Source organism: Vanacampus margaritifer, chromosome 13 (assembly GCF_051991255.1).
Source record: "Vanacampus margaritifer isolate UIUO_Vmar chromosome 13, RoL_Vmar_1.0, whole genome shotgun sequence".
NCBI classification, from domain to species: Eukaryota; Metazoa; Chordata; class Actinopteri; order Syngnathiformes; family Syngnathidae; genus Vanacampus; species Vanacampus margaritifer.
Window position 1 is genome coordinate 9,765,831 of NC_135444.1, and position 27,810 is coordinate 9,793,640.

The window sequence follows — 27,810 nt, forward strand, 5'->3', positions numbered from 1 at the left end:
GACATTTTGCTGGATAAATATGACAATATAAGTGTGAAAGCATATAATGTGGAAACTTAACTACATTCAGTGACAAGAGAGGTGAGTGTCTGACTAAAAATGTTCCATTTCAATTCAATTCAAAAAATCTATTTCATTCTTTAAAATAAAAGAAAAAATGAAAGGGGACAGAAAGAAGAAACACTTGTGAAATCTACCCTAATCAACACACAGACAATAAAATAATAATAATAAAAAAGGTCAACACAAAATTAAATGACAGACAATACAAATACATTCTATCTTATAGTGTTTAAAGGGGACATTATGAAATACAGTAAAATGTTTTGGAATATAGCCTGAAGCTTTAATACTAATACTAATGTTCAGTGCCCACCCATAAAGTGTGACATTAAACAACCAAGTAAATAATTAGCTATCTATTTTTTTTAATGTGTTTGTGAGCTGTTCTGCAATTCCACCCCACATTACAGGGTGAAGCTAATTCACTGTGCCAGTCCGAATGAAATAATACTTTTAAATACTTTTCAACTTGTCAACAACAAAGACAAGAATTTTAGTGTTCAAACTTATTAATTTAATTTGGCTTGGAATTGCTTTGGTGTCATAAGAAGGGATGTCCCTGAAAAAAACATTGCATGGATGCCAGTACATGTTGCCACAAAATCTGTATGGACCTTTCAGCATCAATGGTGCCTTCACAGATGTGTATTGATAGTTCACATTAGACACAGACGGTGATGCAATCTTGACAGCGTTGCCTGTTGCTGTGTAAAATCAACTACAGTTGCAGCAAACCTGCTCCTTTGCAGAGCTCTGTATAAAACGTGGAGTTCCTCTTAATGGGGGACCTTCTGCTGCAGCTTTGATCTGAGGTCTCTGTATAAAAGAGGCTGAGAGAAGAATAAAAAAAGCATCTTCTCCTTGCTGTTTTCCATGTACAGCTCCACCAAAACCTCTTGTTGTCACTCTGAAATCACTCCCATTTGACGCAGCGAGATGTCGTCACAGCGCGCTGCTCACGGGGGAAGGTGCCCATTTTGTGCACTGGGGCACATGCACGGAGGATGGGTTGGTTGATACACTACATTGTGTGAATTGCAGTGGGACAAGGCCTTTTGTCCCATTTTAAAATAACTTTCCTAAAAATTTACTTCAAATGTATTTATGTATTTTTTATTTATTTAAATAATTATTTATCTTGAAAAAAAAATCTGCTACATTTTTCAATTCTTTTTTAGGTTTATTTTATTATCACATAAATTTCTTTTTTCTAATCTCATTCATTTAAAGTGGAAGTCGACCCCAAAAATCACAGCTCAGCTTCAGAAAATACGTGAGCCATGACTGGTCATTACCTCAGCCATGAGTTTCTGTGATGTCATTTTCAGTTGACAGCATGTGGCAAAATGGCCGCCCCCTGAGATGGATAAAAACAAGTGGATTTTGTTGCTTAACTCATACTCCACAAATGCAATATTAATCAGAATACTATGTTTAGACTAGCTGCATAGAACATTTTTGGGTAGACTTCCCCTTTAAAAAAACAACAACAACAACCACCCTGGCTTATTATGTTCAAGGTCACAGATGAGCTAGAGCATTTCCCACCCGACTTTACCACTTCAGGTAGTGTGACCCTGTCAATCACAGAGTATGTCTAGATAACAATTGATGGTCACACCTCTGGCCAATTTTAAGTCTTCAAATAACATACCATGCATGTTGTTATGTGGGTGAAAAACAAGAGTTGCCAGAGACAAACACACGCAAACACAAAGAGATTTGAACCCACATCCTATAACTGTTATGCCAACAAGCCAGTCACATGCCCCACTGTGCCGCTGCCTGTTAAAATCATATTTGATGACGAGTTTCACGTGTTTCTGCTTACAATTGCTGGCCAATGCAAAACTTCTATCACCATCTTTTGAAAGTTAATTTCAGCTACTTTTTATTATTTGATCCCCTGCACTAACCTACAAAAATAATCAGATGCCACAGAGCGGAGCACAGCGTTCTGTGGATTGACACTTGTGGTGACGTTTTGGAAACGGGTGGCAAGCGTACACAGCAGCAGTTGTGTAAGTGAAAACAGAGAAGGTTTTGTTTGGCCGCCTGTTGCCCTGAGGGGAATCCTCAGTCTTGTGTTGCCTTGAGATGCAAGAGGCACTGCTGCAGGCATAATTCCCTTTCCAAAATAATAAAAATGCTGCAAAAAACGTTTCTAGACTCACCTTCAATCCATCGCTAGGTAGTCGGTACCCAAACCTCGATGGGAGATCATCAAAACTCTTAGTTTTGTTGTCAAATGAATACTGAAAGATGCCCAAAAAATAAGAATGTATTGTTTAGGACACTGATGTAAGACAGATATGTTATACAAAAAAAATCATCACTAACGTCAGCCTTACGTGAGGCATTCGTATCGAGAGTTACTCACAGCTGCGATGTCGGCTTCCACAGGCAGCAGGTTGAGGAAAGCAAAGAGCTGGACGGTGAAGATGGTGTAGATCTGCGTGGCCGACAGCATCAGCATTCCCAGGGACAGCAGCATTTTGGCATCACGTTGCTCAGCTGCTGCACCGCGCACTCATAAACACACTATAATACAGCGTGATGTTGTCGCAACTAGAAAAAACACAAAACAGTAAAATGTAAGGACTACAGATACACAGGGCATGATCATTGCTAACCAATGATATGAATTATTTCAGTTGTGAGGGATTGGTTAATCAATTGTGTATTACAGAAAATCTGAACATTTACCGTAGATCTCAATTCGTTTGTGGTGATATGCCGCAGAAAATTATCTACTACAAATAATGCATTTTAGTTCACGTCAGTAACATAACAATTAAATTTTCTTACACTCGATGGCAGAAAATAAAATTAACCTGTGGATCCACCATGAACCAACGTTATGATTGTTTGGGGTTTTTGTTTCTTGTTTTTCATTTAAGAGCAAAGTTAAATTTTTTAAAGCAAATTTAAAATCAGCTAGTTTTAATGAGTTGTTAAAACAGGTTTGCTAGTTTTCATCTTTTTTTCTCAAATACTTAGTTTTAGTTTTGTGTCTATTAGATTTTGTATGCTTTCTTTATTTAATTCTAGATTTTTGTCGAGTGCAAGATTAAAAAAAGAAAGAAAAAGAAAAGGTCACAAAAGCTACTGTGAAATAAAAACTTTAAAAATTTAACACAAAAAATGTATTAACTTGCTAATAACTAACAGATGAGCAACAATCCACAAATCAAACACAGATACTGTACAAGGTTCGAAAAAGGGGTTTTGCATCGCGGTTTGCGAGGCACTTTTTAAAGGCAATTAGCATTTTGCGCCCTATCAAAACACATTACATTTTCTAATCTGTGGAGACGGTCCCAAAAAGCTTCACCAGGCTCATGTTACCTACCACGGGTAGTCAGAGGTTGAGAGGAGCTCTGTGCTATGTATGCCGTAGCTAATAGCAACGAGCTTCAGCTGGATAAACACGTTGCAGTGTCACTCTAAAGTCAGTAATCATCGCATCTGTGGCGGTAAACAAGCTACATTTCTGACCTATCATTACAAAGGGATGACGAGAAAAAACAAAGTTCTGCTAATCGCTAAAATAAAATAAGCTAGGCTTGACACGGCTAGCGCGTTTAACACCGGAATGATGTACTTGGGTGACTGATGGAGTCCACTTTTCACAGATTACTGTCTGGAACTGTGTTAAAACAGAGCGTATCCAACTTAGAACAGCAAAATAGCAGGCAAATTAGTAAGTGTCTGGACTCTGGAGAGAAAATGATACATGCTAAAAAATTAAAAAATAAACGTTACGGTGCATGACAGCCAGGAGGAGTGGCTTGTAAGGTTAAAAAGTAGGTTAATATACTATAAAATATTTAATAATGTTATGATGTTATGTTTTCACACAATAGAATCCTGAGTTTTGATTATGACTTTTATTAGGTCTACACAATATGTATTTCCAAAATTGCCACCTACTGTAGTGGATGTGCAATTACACTATTCTAAAAAAAATAAAAATAAAAAATGTTCCCTGGGGTCGCACACGCCCAATTTTTTACTGTTTTTTGTCAAATGTTAAAAAAAAGGCATCAAAATAGGGAACCAACAAAATAACACACCACTTTCTGCTTAGGTTGCCAACACCATAAAGGCTGGAGTTACACACACGGTAGTCAATTGATTTGTCAACAGCAAAAATCAAAGAGGAACAACACATTTCAAAACTAATCTTATCTTCAACACAATATCAAGCAGAAAGAAGATCAAATGCTGGGTTTTGTCTGTTTTCTTTTATCTATTGTGTCAGTTTGATGAGCTGAACTGCACTTGAACTGTATGGTAGAAACATCTTTAGCAGCAGTGGGATGGAACACAAAGGATATAGGGATTTTGTTATTTTTGTCATTAAAAACGGCAATTGGAAGAATGAAAAGCTGTCACAAAGAGATTTCTTGCTCCACAAATGTATATGTATATATAACTACTGTATATGTGATAATCATTTGACAAGGAACACACAAAATAGCGTCTCAAAGCCAGCTTTAGCCCACAGCTGCATGAACAGCTGTCACTGCTGATTGTCTGTTACCTATTACAAATTTAACTAGTCAAATGATGCTGTGGGTGGGACAATGATGGAGACAGAATAACAGTAGAGACAGTAGCGCGGCAAAGCCAAAATAACTCCGTTTTAAAATGAAATCTTATGACAGTCAGATTTTTTTTTCTTGTTTTATGTTTTAAGTCTTAGTTTTCCTACAAATGCCTGTTTCTCATGTTGCTAAATGATATAGGATATAATTCTTTTGTGGACAATAACTGAATAACTGTTTCATCAGACGGTTTCAGGAAACAAAATCCAAACAGCATAAACAGAATCAAACGCATGATACGGGCATACTGGATATCATATGATACAGAAAATTAAAACATCTCTTTTTAAATACTTTACCTGTAATGCTCACCCGCCCCTCCTAATTTTTTAGCGGCTTTCTCTAGTTTAAAGAATGTCCCAGATGACATATTACACTACTTTATACTAACAACAGTCAGTTGGCAACGTAACAAATTGGTCACTAGCAACTTTTCTTACCCTTTTAGCACCTTAAAGAAACAAGGGGATTCCTGGTGTGAAACATCACGAGTGAAATCATTTTTTTAAATGTCAATAGAACATCAAAAGGGGGTTTGCTGTACAGTGCTAGTGACATCATGTCCATTTATCATCATGCCCATTTATGTTGCAAATGCAGTGATTTATTGACATGTTGAAAATTTTTATGTGCTTCTAAGATACAAATATTTTGCCAATGACACCTTGCCTCGCTGCCCTTAACTCTACATGAGGAAAAAAAAGAATGCGAGGGCTGCAGGCGGTGCGGGATTACTTTTCAGTCTTCAATAACCACCACATGGACAGGCATCACAGTTAGAAAATGTTGAACATTTAGTGAATAGTGTTTACTTACATGTTGTGACAAAATGGATATTTTTCCAAGTGGAGGAACTTTTTTTCCCAACAATATCTGTAAAGGGAAAAAAGAATGAATTTCAATTGTTTGTCAATTTAATTTTCAAAGCATGTTTGGTATTAGGAGAGATAAAGCAAATCCCATAAACATAAAACATAACTTAACAAAGAATGTCATTATCATTTGCTAATTTGTGAGCCAAAATATGGGGAAAATATTACAATTGGAAAATAAATTATTGAGGTGGAAAAAAATCATCTCGGAAATTTTATTCTGAAGTCATATCACCCAGCCTATGATAATGATCCTCACAACGATACACAACTATTTTGAATGTTATTATTGAAGCAATACACGATATCTTATGCTACTCGACAGACCACATTATTGCAAACAAGCACAGTAATACAGAAATCAAACAACGTGCAGACACAATCCTGACTGAAATTAAAGAATTAAAGTTCGCAATTTGGTGCCACAAAATGCTTGCCCATTTAAAAGGAAAAATAAAAGGGAAGCGAAAGCTTCGCTCCACATGACAGCAGTAAGCAGGTGACTAGAAATCAAATGACTTGCCATTATAAAATACAGTATGTTGTAACTGTGATTTGTTAGAAATGACAAAACGTGCAAAAGGTTCAAATCAGAACCTCAATTTTTGTGAGGTGAATATGTTGACAAACAAATCTCAGACGCCCACTAACAAAACGATTATGTGTAAATAAATGACAAGCAGTGTGAAGCCGATAATAATAGGCAATGCTGCTTATATTCTCGGTTGGTACACACAAATAAATGGCAGGGCACATTAAATGTGGATAGTGCAATTTAAAAAAAGAGAGCGCGTCATTTAATTGCTACCAGAGCTAGAAACATGCTAACGCGGGTTCGCTATAGCCGGACAAGGGTCTTTACCTTGATTTTTCCGCGGTACTTTTTCTTAACCAATTGATCGTCCAGGCAGAGACATAGTTATACGACTCTACAAGTCATGTGAACGACTGATTGCACCGACATCGATCGCGGCTGCACGTCATGCCGTTCAAACGTTGGGGCCAAACTGCTAAATCCAAGTCAGCTATCTTCTTGCTTCTTGTGAGAGTACAAACTTCCGCCACACGCGCACTCCGACGCTCTGATTGGGCAAAGTAACTGTCAATCAAGTTCCTTTCCGGAAATGATTCCAGACGTAAACACTTCACACGTGACGCTCCAAAACAAAATTTTGACGGAATAGCACACATACAGTACATTCATTTCTTATGCAGCAACAGCGTAGCTTGCCATTCGGCAAGGCAGGCAATTGCTTGGGGCCCCTTAGCCAGCAAGAGCCCCCAGAGAGCACACAGATTTGACACAAACCACATATCCTTCACATTAGCAGTGCAGCAATGACAACTGACCGTCTCAAATTCCCTGAGTCAGGTGTTTTGTTTTGTTTTTCTTAAAAAACAAAAACAATTGCAAGGTTGATATTTTATTATTTTTTTGTAAATGATCATGAATAGTAGTAAAGCTTTTATTTAAAAAAAAAAAAAAAAAAAGACCAGGTGTAGTAAGGCTATATATATATATATATATAGAGAGAGAGAGAGAGGAATGTTTTAACTGAAGACAATGTTTATCTTTCTAAATTATTGTCTATATTTTTTCCGACTCCAAACACATACACAACTAGTGAATTCATTCATCGATCCATTTTTAGTGCACCAATTCACCTGTTGATCTTCCCCTCCATTCTTTCCCCACTCGTGAAAAAGACCCCAAGATACTTGAACTCCTCCACTTGAGGCAGGATCTCATCCCAGACCCAGGGAGGGCACGCCACCCTTTCTTGGTCTCAGCTTTGGAGGTGCAGATTTTTATTCCAACCGCTTGACACTGTACTGTGAACCGCTCCTGTGAGAGTTGGAGATTATAACTTCAAGGAAGCCAACAGTACCACATCATCTGTAAAAAGAGACAGGCCACCAAACCGGATCCCCTCAAAATCTCACCTGAACTTCAAAATTTTCTCCATAAAGGTTATAATCAGAATCAGTGACAAAGGGCAGCCTTAGCGGAGTGCAACCCTCACTTGAAACGAATCTGATTTATTGCCGGCAATGCTGAATGCGGATCAAACTCGGACTCCGGTCTTACCGGTACCCCGTACTCCCAAAGCACCCCTTACAGAACTCCTGCCTCTCACTCAAGAGGGTTATATCCCAGTTTACCTGCCACCCTATTGAGGATAAGCGTTAGAGAAAATAGATGAATGGATTGTGTCTAACTTCTGTCTTGTGTACTGTTGGCATTGAATGTCTTTATTAAGAGTTAAACTTGTATCTTTTCCTCAGTGTAGCAAAGAACATAAAGCTTCAAAGGTCACATGCAAAAGAGTCATTTCCCGGTAAAACTTTAATGAAAGGACACTCAAAAAAATTTGGCTTTGCTTCAATACAGAGCGAAAGCAGTAAACAGTTCTTTTCTTTCTCACTATTGTGGCAAAGAAAGGAGTTGACGTCAGATGGCTGTGCTTACCCCCGCCTTCAACAAATGAACACATCAAATAAAAAGCAACTTTGTAGGTACAGTTAGTGCTTTTTTTTTTCTTCACATCCACAATTCATTTGAAATAAAACAATGTTGTGATTGAAGTATGGACAAAAGCCTTAAGAGCATTACAAGAATGTATTTTACAATTTAGAATTGTAGTACTTTATATATCCACAGACTCAAAGGTTGCCTGAAGATGAGAAATGTGAAAGTTTAAATCTTATTGACATTGAAAACATAGGACGTCAGGGTCAGAGTTTATCCTTGTCAAGAGTGTATTAAATGGTCCATGGGCTATCATACGATACAGCTCTTGAGCTTATTTTAACCACATAAAACTATATGATTAACCTACAATCTTTCATTTACAGCAAAATACTAAAACAAACAAAATGCTTAAAAATGTGTAGCACTTTAGATATTCTCATGAACACCTCACTGATGAGATCTTCTTCACCAAATGAACTTTCAGACTGGACTCCATGCACGTGCTTTTATTGTTATATCATAAAATAAGAGACTAAACCAAACACACCTAGATAGCCTAAATAGTATGTAGTATAGCTAAAGATAGACTGAAAATATTGTGAGTCATGTTGACTTTATACAAAATAAAAGATTTGTTGAATGATCTGAAATTTGTATTTAAAGCATTAAACTGACCTATTTTATTTTGCAGATTATTCTGTTAGCCCACTTCACAGTGACTCCACCCTGCAGCCCCCACTCACTTTGGTTTCATCAGAGCAACACAGGAGAGCATGAACATCAGACAGGGGGACGTTCGTACCATGAGGATCTTGGTCTGCTTCGAGGACTCTTGGGAGTCTTTTGACGTCGCTCCATGTCTGACTGTGAGGGCCATTAAACGGATGGTAAAGGTAATTGTCTTCATAATGACGCCTATTTACATTGTTTTTAATGGAAAAATTAAAAAGCACTCTATATTAAAGCTGCAATCTCAAAAGTACATAAGTGGTAAATGAGTGATTTTTTTTTTTGGTGCTCAGAAATTTTCTTGATCTCTTCTGTAGGAGTCTTTTCTTGTGCAAATATCCAATGACAACCAATACCTGGAACTGAGCTATGGTGGTGCAGCGCTCCAAGATTGTTGGGCTCTGTGTGACGTGGGCATTCGGAGCGGCAGCACCATAAAAGGCCTCATAAAGGTATTCAGAGTTTAGGCAGAAGTTAGGGAACTGTGATGGAGGTGTGCAGTAAATATGACTGGCTTACAGTCAGCGAAAGTGGAGTACAGGTGTATCTGGCATGAAAGGTCATTGTAGTGCTTTACATGTTTGCATCTAACATGCCCCCATTAGTGTACTTGGGTTTTACTGGTATCCTTACATTTGCCGTGATTGTGTATGATCCATTGTTCACTTTAATGAACGTCCTCTCAATTGGCCTTTTTTTTCTCTTTAGCTTATTCTCAGATTCTCTGGCCAATTACTTTATCCGAGTTATACCATTAGCCTGCTTTATTGTAACAATTACCCATAAATAAGAAGTATAAGTGTTTATTTGTAGTGTGAAAGGTAAAGGTAAAAAAAAAAATAAAAATTTTTCTCCTTCTCTTTTGTTACTTCAGATTTATCAGAGACCTTTGGTTTACATCTTCAATGCTGTGACAGGACAAATGTTGCCAATTATGGAAAATGAGTCTCTCCAAAAGATGTCAGTAGCCCAATTGAAAACTGTAGTGTCTGCACACAGTGGACTTCCCGTCAGTGCCTTCAGACTTACTACATCTGCTGGAATTCAACTATATGACTGCAAGACCCTGCAAGACTATGCCATTGGAATGGGTAAAGCTTTTTGGAAATCATCCACTTCCAGGTTCATGGAGTACTTCCACAGATGTTAGGAATGGGTGGACAGGTGGACTATACCACTTGCTGGAAGAGGGAGAACCCTTTGAATGTGACTTAAGCAATACAAAAAAAATATTCTTGAAATCTGCAACAGAATGTTGAAAAGTTTCCAAAACAAAGTTTCATAGAGAACAATGCCATTTTTGTGTATAGATGAATAAAAAATTAAAAAATAAATTAGGGTGTCAGATGATTTTTTTTAAATATCATAAATAATCGTATGACTTCAATAGTTAACTCATGATTAATTGCACATTCTATATCTGTTCTAAATGTATAATTAAAAAAAAATCTAAGTTTTCATACTCTTGTTAACATAATAGTGGTATTAAAAAAAACTAATAGAAATATGGCTACATCTTTTAGTCAACAATACAGTATTTTCATAATATTTCATAAAATTGAGTTAAAATTAAAAAGATGTACAGTATTGTAAAAAACGAGTGTGATATTGATCTGTGTTGATGTCTTTTTCTGCCACTAGATGGCATAAATGCATTTGTAAGACGTTGGTGACAGCTCAGTGCATTTTTTTTTCATATTAAGTCTTTATTATGAAGTAACTTGGGGAATTCTGCCCAAAAAAAATCAAAATTGTAAAATACAACTTGACCCCAGTCTCCACAAATATATGCATTATTATTAAATTTATTACTGCTAAATTTTGATGTGGACGTGTCTGCTGCGTTGTGACTGGAATTCCCCCCAGTACAGGCTTTCCAAGTAGGAGGCAGTCATTAGTCGCACGTTGAGAAAATTAGTGTCGTTAAAGGAACTTAAATTAACTAAGAATTAACACACTAATTTTGACACCCCTAAAATAAATAAATGAATAAATTCCTGCATTGTTTCTGTCTTAGGTGCAAATCTTCGTTTGGATACCTGGGATGGGTGGGTAGAGTACCTCCAAGGTTGCCTCCTTGGCTACACAGCAACAGTCCAGAATCATTTGTCAGACGAGAGGCCTGTCATGAGGTCAGAGGTCCACAATCATGCATGTCACAGATTAGAACCTTTATTAAAAACCTTATTGTAAATCCACCAAAACTTTTTTTCTCAAATGTTTACAGGTTTCAGCTGCGGGTAGCGCTCTACATCGCGGCCTCTTTTGGCCACCTGGATCTGGCAGATTGGCTGCTGCGCAGGGGTGCGCATGCTGATGAGCCAGTGGGGGTCCATCCATACCGCCAGTGGTGCCACCAGACTGCCCACAGGGATGCCAGAAGATGCCCCATTCATGTCGCTGCACAGAGCAGTCAGCTCCTCATCCTCAAGCTCTTTGTCACCAAGAATATTATGACCTTGGCTTGCTGGGACGCAGATGGACTGGACCCTTTGAAACTTGCCATTCGGCATGGACATAGATCATGTGTTTGCTACTTAGCAGAGAAGCTATGTTCAGTAGCGTCTCTGGCAAATATATCCCTGCCCATGCGTGTCTACCTTCAGATGAGGCGCTGGCTACGTTTAGCGCAGCAAAGGATGGCATCAAATCACTACCAGTACAATTTAAATAGCAAAGTGCTGTTGGTAGACGGCTTCAACCAGCCGAAAATGTCCTCCAAACCAAGGAGAGCGGAGACCAAACAAACCACAAGCAACTTACTTTTTTCCACCAACCGGGCGTTACCACATCTTCATGGCAAGCTGCAAATGAAACCTGATGGCTTTAACAAAGAGATTCAGACCAAACACAGTCAGATCATGGGCAGACATGATGGTGACACCAGTGAAGGACCCGGTGGCCTATGCGGCGGCCAGTGTTCACTCCCACCTCTTACCGGAAAACACATTCCATTGCAAGCATTCTTTGGTGCATCACCACCCTCCCACTGCTTCTTCAACACGCCTTTGCAGTCCAGACACCGAACCACAAGAGAAAATGCAGTATACTGCTTGACAGTCGCCAGGTTTCTATCTTTCCTACTTCATATCTCAGCAGCATTTACCCCACCAGGGTTTAGATGTACCTTCTGCCACCTAGTGGTAAAAACATTTGATCGTTCCGCCTATCTGAGTGAATTTATTTTCGGACCAATGCTGACAATTAGACTACAAAATGAACTATTGATCATCTTATTTTGATTACATTAAATAAGTCCAAGAATGTTTTCAGATGTAGGAACAAAATAAGCTTGAGGTGAGAAAGCAGATCAAAATCCTGCTTCAATATAGATCACAAAAAAACTGGATCAGCAAGTGCTTTGGTAATTAAAAATTTAATGGTAAATCAGTGATAGCAATATATATTTAATTGACTGTAATTGATGTTTTCCCTTTCATGCAGTGCTTTCACAGAGAGGCCTTGGTTGAAGCAACTGAGCTTCGCTCGAACACTTGCCAGGAAGCACATCCAGAGCACATCTTGATTCTGCTGCGATCAGCTGTATTGTAGGAACAGTGAATAATCCATCTGCCTCCCCACCTGCTTGAACCACAGTGGTTGGTTGATTAAGAAATCCTTTGGAAAAATGAGAATGTTACCTTAGACTTCGCCATGGGAAGCCACTGCTTTTACTTTGAGACACAGTAAGGACTATGGGGTAGGTCATCGTGAAAATAATTAACGTGATCACATTTTGACGGCAGTTCAAGTGAGGGCTGGCATGAATGAATGGTGTTTGTTCTTTTTGCCTTTGCTATTTTACTTTAGAGTTAAGACCAATTGATATTCTGTCCATCTGTTTGTTATTTATAATAACTAGACTACCTTATCATTTTTCTGGTGACAATAAAGTTATGTTTCTTAATTACACTGTTCACAAATAAGTCATGGCAGTGTTGTGGTTCATTTTCCTGATTTCTGTGCAAGTATGGTGGGTTTATTTCACAGCGTAAGTGTAAATGGTTGCCTGTCTCTATAGTGGCTTTGCCGCCAAAAAGCCAGAGAACTTTAAATTCCTGGTACTGACAATTCCTGTGTTTATGTTCTCTGTGACTGACTTTTGATCAGTACCAGGTGTAATCTATGGCAAGCAAATTTAATTTTTGACTATCTGGACGTAATATTGTGGACATCCATCCATCCATCATCTACCTCTTATCCGGGGTTGGGTCGCAGGGTCAGCAGCTTTAGCAGGGAACCCCAGACTTCCCTCTCCCCAGCCACTTCAACCAGCTCCTCCGACGGGATCCCAAGGCGTTCCCGGGCCAGCCGAGAGAAATATTCTCTCCAGCGTGTCCTGGGTCGTCCCCGGGGCCTCCTGCTGGTGGGACATGCCCGGAACACCTCTCCAGTGAGGCGTCCAGGAGGCATCCGAACCAGATGCCCGGGCCACCTCAACTGGTTCCTCTCAATGCGGCGGAGTAGCTGCTCGACACTGAGTCCCTCCTTTTGCCCCTCCCACAGGTGGTGAGCCCATCGGAAAGGGGACCCATGTTGCCTTTTCAGGGTGTGCCCAGCCAGGCCCCATTGGTATAGGCCCGGCCACCAGTCGCTCGCCTTCGAGCCCGCCTCCAGGCCTGGATCCAGAGGGGGGCCCCTGTAACCCGCGTCCGGGCAAGGGAAGCCGCGATACAGAATTAACATGTCTTTTGAGCCATGCTTTGTCTGGTCCCTCACCTAGGACCTGTTTGCCATGGGTGACCCTACCAGGGGCATGAAGCCCCAGACAACATAGCTCCTAGGCTCATTGGGACACGCAAACCCCTCTACCACAATAAGGTGATGACTCACGGAGGATGACTCATGGAGGAGATACTAGTAATTCGATTTTGCCTAGTCAAACTAAATACTTGTTTTACAAAACGGAAATTAAATGACAGATACATTGACCATTTTTTTTAAGAAGCACAGTAGCTCCTAACCTAAAAATTTTAGCGGCACAAGTAGAAAATTTATGGGTACACACTATGAATTGACGTACAACGTTAACATTCACCCCACTCATTTTCACTATATTACTGATAAAGGGGCTGAGGTGTTTGACAGCAATGGAAAATATTCAACAGTAATTATTTTTAAAAATACAATAATAATATTTAAAAAATGTAGTGGTCTCAAATAGGGTCAAAATGCCACAATTTAGTGTCTGGAGCCCTACATAAAACATACATTGTATGTATGTATGTATGTATGAATTAATGCGTGATTATTATTACCCCTCTCCCACAGCCCCCACCAAATTTCACAAAATTCGTACTTCAAGAGTCAGGCAGACAACAAAAATAATTTTCCGGTTTCCAAAAGGAGTGATAATTTTATTGTGGTGCAGGGTTGTTTTCTAAAATGAGAAACAACGGCACTAGGCGGTTGACAAAGATGTAATATAACACAGCTTGGAAAGGTCCGAGGTGCATAAACGTTACACGGCAGTCGCGTTTTCAAACTATCGCGATGGAATGTCTCGAGTAGACCCGCTCTCAGCACAGTTACACCCTGTCAGTCGTAAACCAACGGAGCAGAAATGTACTCGCGCTCCGTGTATCCTATCCAGGTTTTTCCTGAACGTACCGAAGACCGTTGAGGTATCAAAGCGAGCATGTTTGACCCCCCTTTTGAATACTGAGAGGACGAAATCGACTTGGGAAAAGCAGTCGGGGAGCAACACCTGCGCGAGCCCGCTTTGACAGCCAGCGTGCGAAAAGGAATGGCAGCTCCGCGGCCGATAAAAGGCATCCTGAAAAACAAGAATAACGCCGCCAGCGTTAAACCTGCGCCTGGCGACTTTCTGGCAGATAAACCCGAAGAAAGTCCCGGACTTTCAGATGAAGACCAGCAGTGAGTGTTGCCTATGGCCGTCTGTCGTGTGTGTGTGTGTGTAAGAGCAGCTAGCTTGACGACAACCACGCTTGTTAGCGCAGACTAGCGTAACTTTACGACCGCGACAGTCGCAACACTGACTTATTTCGTGTCTGTATGGTTTGTGCGAGCTGGGTTACATTCATGAATTGCAACTATTCTTAAGTATATAATTCAACATTCCACTTGTTAAATGGATGACAAATGCACACAATCAGCCACCAATCAAAGTTGATATTTACGCAAAAGGTATCAGAGGTCTGTCACGCTTATGGCCCAATGATTGATTTTGTTTGAGCTCCCATATTGTCACAATGACTTGACTTACTATCACAATGACTTATCATGTTACCCCCCTCTCACTTGTCTTGGCAACTGAGTTACTAATGGACACAGAATCTATTATTTAACATGACTTATTTTGCAACCTAAAGCGCATTTGCTATTTCATTGAAATACTAATCCTATACTGTCCATACAGTCTGATGTCCATGTGTACTAAAATAAAACAAAAACATTGCTTGTGATGTTAGGTGTCAAATGAGCACTGCAGAGCAATACTATACTCTTTACTATTTTTTATTTATATATACTGTATATTAAAAAATAATAATAATTAAAAAAAAAAAAAGGAGCGATGAGATGTTGGCTTGGAAAGGCGGCCAAATGAATAACACTGTCTCAAAAAAATAACTTGCAGTATATACTGTATCAAGTCTACCTTTCAGCCCAGCCCACCAATCACCCATCACATAAGGGCTATGTTCATTTCTGTGGCCCACAAAACTTTGGTGTGATACCATCTCCAGGGGAGAGTTGTTGGAAGCCAGCATTGGTGCTAAAGTTGGCTTATTTACATTTTTTTTATCCCTAGACTTTTATCGTTCCTCTGCCAAAAATACAAACAAGGAACAAAGATGTGATCTACCCTGTTTTGTATTTTACATTACTTTTCTTGTTTTTCCAAAATTCATCTTACTTCATTGATGGATGAAATTGGCTCAAATTGACATTAAAAAGCCTGTCCTAAAATTCTCCACACAGCACAATTTTGAAGGTATAAAATATACTTGTGGATCTGAATCGTCATCACATAATTTTCAAATCCTTTTTATGTGCTTTTGCAATTATTTACCAACTTGTGTAAGGGTCAAGACTAGACAAAATCAAGACAACCAGGAATGGGCTCCCGCAGTCGCCACACTGGTCTTATCGCTCTATCAGTCATTTTGTGATTAGTGAGTATCAGCCATTGTCCCTCTGCTAACCTACCCAGCAGCTCTAGACATGAGCTAGTAATGTCAGAGCAGCACTCTGTAAAATTAGGCCAGAGATGACAGCTATTAGTGAATTCCATTCCCGGCAGTGAATCGAGCTTTTTTTTCTGTGTTGATCCCAAAAATAGCCTCTGTAAGTGAGCGAAGAGGTAAAGGGGGAAAAAAATGGAGAAGCTTCCTGGAGTGGAGCCCAGCACCAACGCTGAGCAACATGGTTGAACCAAATCTGTTATGTAACTGTTTTCCCATAGAAACGATGGAAACATAAGTGTAAATTGAGTTTGCTAAAATATTGTTATACCAGCTTTGACGGCTCTTTGTTTTTTTGTTTAATAAGTGGCGCAAAAAACCCAAAGAAAAGGCAAAACGTGAACATGCATGTAAAAACAAAGGTATCTTACTAATTTGTCATTTTGTGCACCAGATCCTGATGGCCTCTCACCATTAAAAAAAATAATAAAAATCACAATACCCAATAACATGAGCTTTCGCCAGTTTGTCACAACAATGACCGTCTTGTACGCTCATTTAGTTTTCCAACAGCTTAAACACATTTCCCTGCTTATGTGTCTGAATGGAGCAAATCCCTATTCTCTTCTCATTCTACAACCAAAAGGATATCCTGGGTAAGCCACCCCATCATCCCGTCAGCTGTCCCCATTTAAACAATGCAACATTCCTGTGTACGGTTTAAACAAGGACGCAAATCCTCAAGTTGTCCCACCCAAAGAGTGCAATAAATGGACGGCTTGCAGATATTACCGTGTGTAAGATTAATTTGATCATTCTTCACGAGCTGACAATTATTTCTCGTATTCTCTTGCATACTAAATGGCAACAACAACAAAATTGGCACAGGACATGGCCAACTTTGGTACCTAGAGGAATGAGTTTTTTTTGTCAATTGTTAACTCAATCAACAAATCCGATTTATGGCCATCCCCAGTGAAAACTATTTAGTATTTATTTATGCTGCTTGATTCTTGTTTGCTTCCTTGTATGTTTCAATCAGCTGCTATCTCCGTAGTTAAACCCAATGCCCACTGCTGTTGTTGATGGGTTCGGTTCACAGGAGTCAGTAGGGGAGCACCTTTCCTCACTGCCCTACCACTCTGTCACCTGATCGCTCTGCTCAGCTCTCTTTCATGACTCACTTTATTTAATGAGTTATCTCCAAGCGAAATGTTGCCAAATGTAGAGCACCTTCGGGTAAAGTCATCAGGCATCAGCATACGACCCTATATTTATCTGTAGCTGTGGTTGGTTGTCCACCCCCCTTGGTTAGGCAGTTTTTTTTTTATTACAGAGCAGGAATGAACTGACTTGCACAAAATCATACATCATTTCTCGCACTGATTGAGAAATTGATGCTCGTGATATTTTTCATGTATTAGGCCTTGAGTGTTCCCAATAGAATGCAGTCAAAAGTGAAAACTGGGACATGTTCAGCCCCAGTTTAAATGTGGATGCTTTCACTCCTGGAAAGATCTTTTGGGATTGAGGATAGTAGTGGTGCGTCGTGGTCAAAATGCACTCTTCTATAATTTACTTTTTTCTCTTTTCTTTTCTTTTTAACAGAAAGAAAAGCCAGAAGTGGGATGAGATGAATATCCTGGCCACATACCATCCAGCAGACAAAGATTATGGCCTGATGAAGATAGACGAGCCCAGCACACCTTATAACAGGTCCGCCTTTATCCAATGTAATATTTAACAGAATGTTCACAGCCCTAATCAATTCCAGTGTAGAAAGGTTTAGGAATGCGTCAGAATGATTACGGGAAGATCACATGACATCCTTTTCACCTGCCATGCCTGTCAAGCTTTTGTCTTAAGGAATTTAAAAAGTGGTTTATTTTTTAGAATGGTTGGGGACGACGAGGATGAGGGGGCCTTGAGTGACTCAGAAGGTCGAAGTGCACTCCCTGTGGATGACCTGACATCAAAGTAAGAATCTAATGAGCATGCAATGGATGACAAAAGTGACAAGGTCAAAGTGAATTAGGGGGGAAAAAAAGGCGAGTTACACACGTGATTAAAATTGTTGGTACCCCTCTGTTAATGAAAGAAAACCCACAGTGGACACAGAAATAACTTGGATCTGGCAAAGGTAATACACTTGTGAAAGTATGTGGGACACAATTGTGATAAACTATATTTTAAACTTCTTTTTACAAATAAATGACTGAAAAGTAGGGCATGAGAAATTATTCACCCACTTTTCTCTCAGTCCAACTGCTTCCTTGATTATGTACTGTAGGGACTCTACGGATGGGAATCTTTGACTGTCTCATGATTCGATTCCTATTTTTGGGTCTGTGATTCAATTCAGAATTGATTTTTGATTCAGAATGATTTGATTGACAATGGTTTCTGCTTCAATTTATTGATGTAAAAAGAATCGTCATGATCTACTCCAGTCTGACTCGCTAATGCTAATTAGCGCGCGACAATCACTCAAAAGAACGGCTATTCATACAAAACACTTCAGGAATGTATACAGAGAAGCATCTTATTAAATACACACCGGCATATGCTCTTCCTACGCTGCAAAAAAAACTTTATTGGCATGTCTTGATCATGACTTTTCCTTCTACTCTCTAATGTTGCTACAACTTAACAGTGTATCAGAACATGCGGTTCCACACTGCCCCTATGTGTCCGAATCAGGTACAAGGTGAACAGCGCTCCGAGTAAAGGCACACAAGGGCAAGACAGTATAAAATGATTTAAATAATTTTGATTTTCGGACATTTAAAATCAATTCAGAATCGTACTAAATGAGAATCGCCATTCTTATGAGAATCGAGTTTTTTGGCACACCCCCCTAGTGGACTTTGTTTATCATCGTCAGTCATTTAGGTCAACTTTGGATCATTCAGATATCTTCAGGGAACTTCTGGAGTCAGTTGGCTGCACTGAGAGAAAAGGGGTGAATCATTTCTCACACCCTACGTTTCAGTTAATTGTTAAAAACAAAAAAAGTTTAAAATGTCGTATAAATTTCGTTCCACTTGTGTCCGACTTGGTGTTGATTCTTCACAAAAATCCAATTTCATACCTTTGATGCCTAAATTTGGTTTAAAAAAAAGTCAGAAAAGAATGTTTTCGCAAAGCACTGTTAGAAACATTTTATGATTATTAACCAATTTCATTTAGACATTGCTTTTTTTCAATAGAAGGTCTTTGAAGTGTGGAAAGAAAGTTTGTTAATAACAAAAACTATAGAATATACTTTTTTTTTTTTTAATTACTGGTTGCAAATGTGTGAGTAGATGAAAAATTTACTTGCACTGTTTCCAATTTTAGGGGCAAAATGACACCATTCGAGGGCAGTCAACAGCTGTTAACTAACTTCCAAGCTTTTAAAGCTGGGAAAGAATAGGCCCGACAGTAATAACTGGCACAATACAATATCTTTTCTTTTCTGGACGGATTAGAAGGCTTTCCTGTTGGTGAGACATCATCCTGTAGAGAGGAAATAATTTCGCTTCTCCTTTGGTTTTGGACTGCTGTTGAATTATTTCCATAGGAGCAAATAAACAACCACCCCAGTACAAATGTAAAAACTTGAACTCTTTATCATGAGCAATCCTTACTTCTTTAGCCTTGCTGGATTATATGTTGCGTGTGTTGGGGGAGAAATGTTTGTTTTCTGCTGTCTAATGGAAGTACATTGATGCTGGAATGAGACGGGCTTCAGTGAGGACGGAGGTTAGCTCCAGGCTAGCAAGCCAATTAGCCTCCTTTTGCCTGTTTCCTCTTGAGGCCTCTAGATATCAGCTGCTCTTTTCTGCCATGTCCACCTACTCATCCAACAAATGTTTACTCTTTTTTTCTTTTCTTTTTTTTAAGTTGATGTATCTTACCCCAAAATACATTATTTTATTACCTTGTCTTGTGTGAACATCATATTTAAGCTGACAAGCTGAATCAGGCCAGTTTTGTTGTAGTACGGTGAATGGGTTCTTCCCCCACGGCCATTCACTACCATCCGCTCAGCCATAGGCCATTATTCATTTTGTCGTCTGCAGTTGTGTGTGAGAGACGGCAATGAAAACCTGTTATTTTTGCTTCACGCTCGAGTACTCACATGCTCACTTCTTCTCCTCGCTCTCTCTCTCTGCACCCGCTTTCTCCTCCCCCTGATCTCATCCTCGTCGTTCTCTCCATCTGCTCTCGCTCCAAATACGGCCTGTTTGAAAGTTGACCAGATATTCACAATTGAACAACAGACAAAGTTGTGGTGTGATGGAATCTCTAAAGGTAATAAACTAAAGAACCTTCTACTCTTTTTGCCAAGGCTGAAAGCAGCAGAAGGCTCAGAACCTCGATTTATGAAAGAGGAGGAAGAAGAGGAGGAGGAAGTGGAAAGTAGTGAAGAAGAAGAAGAGGAGTTGTCCCCCGAGGAACAAGGTGAGCCAAGACATCTGCTCGACCTCGTTATTGACGTCGATAGTCGTTATTGAGATGGTCATACTTTTATTAGGCGGAACTCATGTCCAGATGAATGTGCTGACTTAAAAAAAAAAATACATTGTTTTCCTCTTCCTCTCCAGCCAAAAGGAAACATTTTCAAATGATGAGGAAGAAGCACTACAACGAGGGCCTCAACATCAAACTGGCTCGGCAGCTCATCGCTAGCGAGCTCGAGGAGGACGAAGATGAGGAGATGAGGGATGAAACCGAGGAGGCTGAGGAGATCAGTGTTGACCCGCCACAGGAAGGTAAATTAATTTAATTTATTGAGCTCTTTCAGTCAAACTGTATTCACTTAGCCTGTTAGTTGTTACTATTTTGTTGGATGCTTTCAGTATTGTGATGTGCTTTCTGCTGCTTCCTTCAATATTAAAATCAACCAGTAGAGACTGAATAGAGCTGGTGCTGTAGAGCAGGATTAGTAATGTAAATGTTTGTCTTGTTCCCTCTAGCTGATTCTCTGGACTCGTAGATGACGTGTCTCTTCCCGCTCCAGTACGTGTGTTCGGCTCCCCATGCTGGCAGACGACGTCACTGCGCCGCGTGTTTTCAATGTCAGGCCAATCAACAGACCCCTGCTTCACCCATCTAATGTCTCCAAACAGCCAGTAACCTTCCATTCACCTGTCTCCACTATTCCAAGAAGTGAAATAGAACCTGAAACCTAGTGGAAATGTCCTCCCCCGATGCCTTGAAGGTCCCTCCATGTCACTCCTCACTGAACTGGCACGCACTGAATAGAATGAGTGTAAAAGGAATTGAAGGCCTTTGAGGAAAAGAGCTGGTAATTCCCTCGCTGCAGGCCCTAGTGCTGGAAGGTCAAGCGAACACAGGGAAACACCTTCTGATGACTGTGCTTGTACCGGATGCACTTCAGATGGACTTTGATTTGGTGACTCACTGCTCTGGTTGGTTTTATATTGATGACGGTTTTAGTTTGGTGCCGATAATTGCTAGGCATTTGTGGAAGCTGCAGTGCTCGAAAGTGAACTTTTTCTGAAATCAACCAGCACAGATTTTTTTTCCCCCCACTTGATTTTTGGCTCTTTACAAAGCCCCAAACCTCACTTATAATTTTAAGAATATCTTTATCCTCTTTAGTGACATTTTCCAAACACTGAAAGATTTAACATGGCGGTTTTCGTTAAAGAAGCACTTTTCCATGTAATGTTTATTTTCTTCCCTCCGCCTCAAGGTGATTAGTGTAAAAGACAAGACTGATCCAGGCCCCAGCTCCCTGTTTTTCTTGGGTGGAGTAATAATGTTATATAACATTCAAGGACAGAACAGTATTAAGTCACACAATCAGTGGACTCGCGCATGTCTAGTGGACAGTCAGATGTCTTTCACAAGGCTCCTTTGTCAACTTAAATACAACCAATGTTGACTGCGCTTTGATAATTTTGACTTTCCATAATGGCTAAGCTTCCGCATACGGAATTAAACTGTAAATTCAAATGAGGAACATACAACGAATGGCCTAGTTCATTTTGTGCTTTGCTAATAAATAATGATCAAGCAGGAGGAAAATAATATGCTACTGATGAATAAATTAATAAATGTTGGCTATAATATGGGTTCTAATATGTCAAGTTAATCATTTAAAAATATTGAGGGAAAGGTTGACAACACAAATATGGAGGAGACTTGAACGTGTCTTGTGTTATATTCTTATTTTTGTTGTTGACCCATTAAATTCTTGTTGTGACAGTTGATGTGCTTTGCATTGTGTTATGAAAATAAGACACAGAATATCCTGACTTCTGCAAACTCACCTTTGCAGTTTCACTTGTCATTTAAAATTTAGCATTTTCCATTCCTGATGGAGCAACCCGTCGACCAATTGCACAAACTGGACTGTACCACAAAAAAAAAGAAGATTTCAGATTTTTTTTTGCTGCCATGCTCACCTCATAGTTGAGTCAAATGCTTATTCACCATTAAGTATGAACAAGCCGGATATCATGTTAATTTCTTGTCTCATTTTCTCCACTGTTTGGCTTGTTTATACTTCTTACCTTGTGTTGTAATGATGATCAGAACTTCCCTGAGTAGGTCTGGAAACTAATGATGTTCGATATTTTTATTTTTTTACTCAACTCTGTTTTGAGTATTACTGATACTAAGTACACTAGTACTTGATTAAACAAAATCCCGTTCCCCAAAAAAGCATACAATTTTAAAGAAAGATCTATGAATTCCAATATAGCATTTTTCCTTAAAATTGCATAACATGAATGGCAATTTTCTATTCTTCTCATTTCTAGCCATTCCATTCCTGATCGTAAAGAGAGTAGCCGATATTGGTATTGGGATACACTGAAATAAGGCCTGGTATCAGTTGTGGATGTCAACTATATTGTTTGTTCTTTATCACAAAAGTAAAACACCCAAAAAGTTCTACCATTAGACCTTAAATTATCACGTGTAATGACACACAGGACAACAGGAAATGCTTCAGTCCACTTTTGTTTTTTTCTTCGGCTTTTGTGTTTTTCATTATGACCTCAAAGAATGTTACCAGGGAGACAAAAAGTGACAGTAAGCATGGAAATGGAAACTGCTGTGACATTGGAAAGGATCTAGCTGCATGGCAAGGGCGGTTCTCGGGTCTGAGGTTTACGGATGCTAAGCTTCCGGCTAAGCAAGATAAATGTAACCTTTTTGAACATTTTAATTTAATTACCACATTTATGAAAGAGAAAAACTATTTTTGTTCATGGGCATCCAATTAGTTATCTTTTCAGTAGCACATTGGCTTTAATATTAACACATGCACAGGACACTGCTTACTTCACCCATTCCAATTCCAACAGGATAGTGGTGCTGAATCTGACCACTTGTTTCTAGCTAGAAAAAAACGTCAGCTAACTCTTTCCTTAACAACATAATTGATGTAATTTTGTTAAAACACTACATTTCAAAGTACTGTTTGTTAACACACTTCTCGATTCTACTACACTTCTCTATTTATAGGATATACAGTTAAGAAAACAACTACAAATAATCTCTTGAATTTTAGGGGTGCTGGTATTCAATTCAAAGGGTAGGTGTTTTAAATTGTTCTAGCCAATTTTCTAGCCAAAAAACTGACTAGAAACCGCCTTGCACAACAATTCAAAATTATTCCTTCTACAGTATTGTGGGTGTGCAGTGACCACTGGACACATGTAATCTATCTACCCGACAGTAGGTGGCACTATTCAACAGAATATTGGATTTGTTCCCTTGGACTTCTAGCAACTAATAGGATAAAAGCCATGACCGAGTTCATGCTAGGATTATTCTACATTCGCTCTAGTAGTTTGAGATTTACTACGAATCTCCCTTTCATGCAATGCATAAACAGGTCTCAAAGTCTGCGAAATTATCAGATTGCATTCAGTGCTTCAAGCGACATACATGCCGACAATCCTTTAAATGGATTCAATCGAGTAGAAAGAGCTTGTTTGTCCCGGGAATCATCAACAGTAATTCCAACGGATCAGGAAGCCTATCACTGGGTGCAAAGATGATAAATACTGAGAGTGACAACTCACTTGTATGTGTGTGGAATGTGTTGCGTGTTTCAAAAATATGTAATTTTATACAAAGTAAGTAAAATTTGATTGCTATTACAGTGCTGTTAACACGTTTGTTATTTGTGAGTTTTTTTTAAAGCAACCGTTTACACACACACAAATAAAATAATGCAAATAATCTGTGTGACCTAATTTGTCAGGTTGTTAATATGTTGGGTGTATATATGTATATATATATATATATATATATATATATATATATATATATATATATATATATATATATATATATATATATATATATATATATATATACTGCGATTGGCTGGCAACCAGTTCAGGGTGTACCCCGCCTACTGCCCGAAGCCAGCTGGGATAGGCTCCAGCACCCCCGCGACCCTTGTGAGGAAAAGCGGCCAAGAAAATGGATGGATGGATGGATGGATATATATATATATATGTGTGTATATATGTATATATATATATATGTGTGTATATATGTATATATATATATATGTGTGTATATATGTATATATATATATATGTGTGTATATATGTATATATATATATATGTGTGTATATATGTATATATATATATGTGTGTATATATATATATATATGTGTATATATGTATATATATATGTATATATGTATATATATATATATATATATATATATATATATATATATATATATATATATATATATATATATATATATATATATGTATATATATATATATATATATGTATATATTGTGAATGGCGTCCCGATAATTTGAATGTAAAATTTAAACATGCGCACTGTGTATCCGCGCATGCGTTTTGACAAACGATCTACGTACGAGTCCATAGTATGTGTATGTGCGTGGAAGAAGAAAAGCTTCTCTCCCACTGGCTGCCATGAGCGAGCTACAGGGCGACACTTTCCGTTCCCGTGACCGACTGTCGTGTCAGTAATAGTCGCGTTCGGCCTCGGCTTTATCGCAGTCCACTTACACTCGTTTTATGGTTACATTTGTCGCGACTTGTGAAACATAGCTACTGGCCTTTTGAGGCTAGCTGGCTAGCGGAGCCTTGACGGACGGACGGACGGACGGACGGGAGGGAGCCAGCTGGTCGGACAGTAACGTTAGCAAACAAGCTAATTAGCAGCAAAGACTCACCCTGGATTACTGTCTTCGCAATCAAACAGCGCTAGGGTGTTTCGGTTGTCGTGTACAAGGCAAAAATGAAGATCACTGTGGATTTCGAGGAATGTTTGAAGGACTCCCCGCGGTTCAGGTGAGCCGATGACAACTTGACTGTGTATGCGCGCGTATACTGTATGTCCATTTTCCCCCAGTGTGTATTTGAAATAAACGTAATGTGCTCAGCAGTAAACGGCAAGCTGTTTGACCACTGCCACATTGCTATTTTGGTCTCCGAAGAAAGCTGAAGCCAGTCGAGCAGGCAGAGAAACTCACTGAGCAATATATTGTATTGTCTAACAGATTAACTAGTAATAACTGATCCCGTAGCTTTTTTAATTTTATTTTTTATATCTGCTGGCCAATAACAGATCATCTTAAAATTGGGTAAATCTCAGGGAATTATTTATTGATTAACATTTTCAGTTAACTTTCCAAGAGATTATGCTGAGCCTGAGAACTCCCTGCACTTCTTGTTTGTGTTTGAACTTAAAATGAAGCTAAGTAAAGCATTAACATTTCAGTTATATTAAAATTTTGGAAAACGGTTTACTGTAGAAAACATTGTTTAAAGTATTAATGAACCTTTCTGAGATATGTTGCTGTGCCTGGGAGCACCCATTTCTTTTTGTTAGAATTCTAAAAACAAAGATGTCAATTGCCTAAGATAAAAAGAAAAAGATTCTTTAAAGCAACACAAAGGAATTTTCAGTTTTTGTTGATTATGGTGGCGCCATATGGACAAAAGCGGTAGTGGTTTGCCTGAAGGAAGACCACATTTCCCATGAGGACCAGTTCACAACATCGGATTTGAGCTCACGGCAGTGAGTGAAAGCCGGGCCAATGTTGAACCTTGACTGCCTTTTGTCCTTTTTGTTTTGTCTCCTCAGACAAAACTTTTGGGTTGTTTTGCTGCTTTTGCCATGAAAGCAGTAATCACGTCATGTGTAGACGTTCAAATTGACTTCCTTCTTTGTAACAAATGGTTAAATGGGGGAATTGATGTATGCTGTAAAGGAGTCCACATTTGTAGTTTTTTTTAATGTGACAACTTGACAAGGTTCCTGCCACTCTCTACAAAGTTGCTTTGTGCCAGTAAAAGCAATATAGATCCCCTCAGGCAATGACAAAGGTACCATTCAACTAGACGTAAGTCGATGTTTCATTAGAAGAGTTATGAAAATATTTTATGAAGGTTGAAAAGTTCCTTAGTCTTGCATTAACATGATGAAAATCTGAAACGCTCTATAAACATTTTTAAAGGCATCTAAATGAAGTGTAGGGATCGTATTATTCAAAATATTGCCATGAAAATTTTCCCTTTTACTGCAATTGAATATCGGTTATCTGCCTTTTTGATTACAAATAATCAGTATCGTATCGGCCCTGAAAATAAACATCAATCTATCCCTAGTGATAAAAGACATATCAGGAAATTATGCAGTCAACCACACTAATGAATAGAAACCACACGTGCGTGGGAGCTCCCATTTGCCTCTGAAATTCCCATAATTCACCATTCATGTCTTTATGTCACTCATCATGTATGATGTCACCCGATTTGATCAGGGTTTGACCTTTGCATGATGACTGGGCACACTTCACAGCACCAGTGAGCTTCTTTTTTTTTCTATGTGAAAGTTGGGTTATGTTCACTGGCTGCAGCCAAAGTTTCTTTCAACGCTATCAAGCCTGTGAAGTTTGTTTTAAATTACAAATTTTAGCGCCAAACTTCCTTATTTATTTGCTCTCATTTTGCACTTCCTAGACATCCGAGAAAGCGCCTCTTGCGTTCCTATCTCGGCCTCCTCCTTTTGCGATGCTGCAACATCCTCTCTTCTCATACAAATGAGGAACAGATGTGAAAGACTCATTTGTTGAGAATTTAAGCGTTGGATTTTTTTTTTTATTTTTTTAGATCTATATATACAAATGTGTGGCTTGAGCTCTTGTGCTTGTCAAAGCTCCAGGCTAGCTTTTTTTCCTTTTCTTTTTTTACTAGGAGCATAGTGGCCCCTACCCTAAAATTTTAAAGATGCAAGACAGTAGAAAGATTTACGGACACACACACAGTAAATGGACTGGCAAAGTAGATATTCATCCGACTCATAGTCACTGTTATATGTGGAGGTTATCAGCAACAAAAATATTCAAGAACAGTAATTATGTATATTTTAAAAAACAGCAAATTTACAGCATGTTTACATTCTTCTTTTTTTGGCTTTAGAACATGAAACGCTGAATCGTAGACGGTTTGATCTTGTCATCAGTGACGTTTTGATAACTCAAAGCTCGACAAGCAGTCAGGTCAAGCTGGGTCAATGTTTAACAGAGACCGATATTGATAACCAGTGATGAATTGATACCCGTAAATGTATACCACTGAAACAATATGTGATACTTCTTCCGCATTGTATGTGTGTGAAAGTGCAGTTGTTAATAGTACAGTTGAATAAAAAGTCATGTAATGTCAATCCATTCCACTTAGCCCGGTGTGGGGGCAAAGAAAGCCTGGTGGGCCACCGGGCTGATAAAATGCTGGGAGAAACCCTGATCTCGTTCATGTAAATGTCAACAAAGTTGTCAACACTATCCAGTCTGTAACTTCAATGTCATGGTAACAAGGTATTTCCCAGAATGCTATTCCTATGCAGTCATAACCACATTCATCCATTCATTGGTCTTACTGTAGGTGACCT

At 39.0% G+C, this 27,810-nt stretch overlaps 4 protein-coding genes across 10 annotated transcripts in view; 3 read left to right on the plus strand and 1 right to left on the minus strand.

Moving 5' to 3' along the window:
* Positions 1-6,614, minus strand: part of rnf13 (ring finger protein 13) — a 38,151-nt gene extending 31,537 nt beyond the window's left edge. Inside the window, exons 1-4 of the mRNA XM_077583298.1 lie at positions 6,408-6,614; positions 5,490-5,546; positions 2,444-2,631; positions 2,238-2,318 (exon numbers count right to left, since the gene is read on the minus strand). Coding sequence (XP_077439424.1) covers positions 2,238-2,318; positions 2,444-2,557 — 195 coding nt within the window. The 5' untranslated portion in view covers positions 2,558-2,631; positions 5,490-5,546; positions 6,408-6,614. The remainder of the gene's footprint in view (positions 1-2,237; positions 2,319-2,443; positions 2,632-5,489; positions 5,547-6,407) is intronic.
* A 2,166-nt stretch (positions 6,615-8,780) lies between these two features.
* LOC144062868 (protein ANKUB1-like) lies at positions 8,781-12,503 on the plus strand. Of its 2 annotated transcripts, XM_077584647.1 has the most exons (6): positions 8,781-8,911; positions 9,065-9,199; positions 9,622-9,838; positions 10,765-10,879; positions 10,975-11,814; positions 12,192-12,503. In XM_077584647.1, exons 1-6 carry the CDS (start codon positions 8,792-8,794, stop codon positions 12,271-12,273), a joined length of 1,509 nt encoding a protein of 502 aa, XP_077440773.1. In that variant the 5' UTR covers positions 8,781-8,791; the 3' UTR covers positions 12,274-12,503. The 2 variants fall into 2 exon arrangements, with proteins under 2 accessions (XP_077440773.1, XP_077440772.1); XM_077584646.1 differs by lacking the exon at positions 12,192-12,503 and having other exon boundaries at positions 10,975-12,063.
* Positions 12,504-14,226: 1,723 nt separating this feature from the next.
* Positions 14,227-22,116, plus strand: ppp1r2 (protein phosphatase 1, regulatory (inhibitor) subunit 2). The gene is made up of 6 exons (XM_077584811.1): positions 14,227-14,624; positions 17,501-17,608; positions 17,786-17,869; positions 20,226-20,338; positions 20,482-20,649; positions 20,854-22,116. The coding sequence occupies exons 1-6, from the start codon at positions 14,494-14,496 to the stop codon at positions 20,871-20,873; spliced, it is 624 nt and encodes a 207-aa protein (XP_077440937.1). The 5' UTR covers positions 14,227-14,493; the 3' UTR covers positions 20,874-22,116.
* Positions 22,117-24,770: 2,654 nt separating this feature from the next.
* The window catches only part of LOC144062345 (arf-GAP with coiled-coil, ANK repeat and PH domain-containing protein 2-like), a 33,998-nt gene continuing 30,958 nt past the window's right edge, over positions 24,771-27,810 (plus strand). For all 6 annotated transcript variants that reach the window (XR_013296381.1, XR_013296382.1, XM_077583657.1 and 3 more), the window contains exon 1: positions 24,771-25,205. Coding sequence is in view for 4 of the 6 variants with exons in the window: in XM_077583657.1 (XP_077439783.1) it covers positions 25,153-25,205 (53 nt within the window). In the remaining 2 variants the exon portion in view is untranslated. The remainder of the gene's footprint in view (positions 25,206-27,810) is intronic.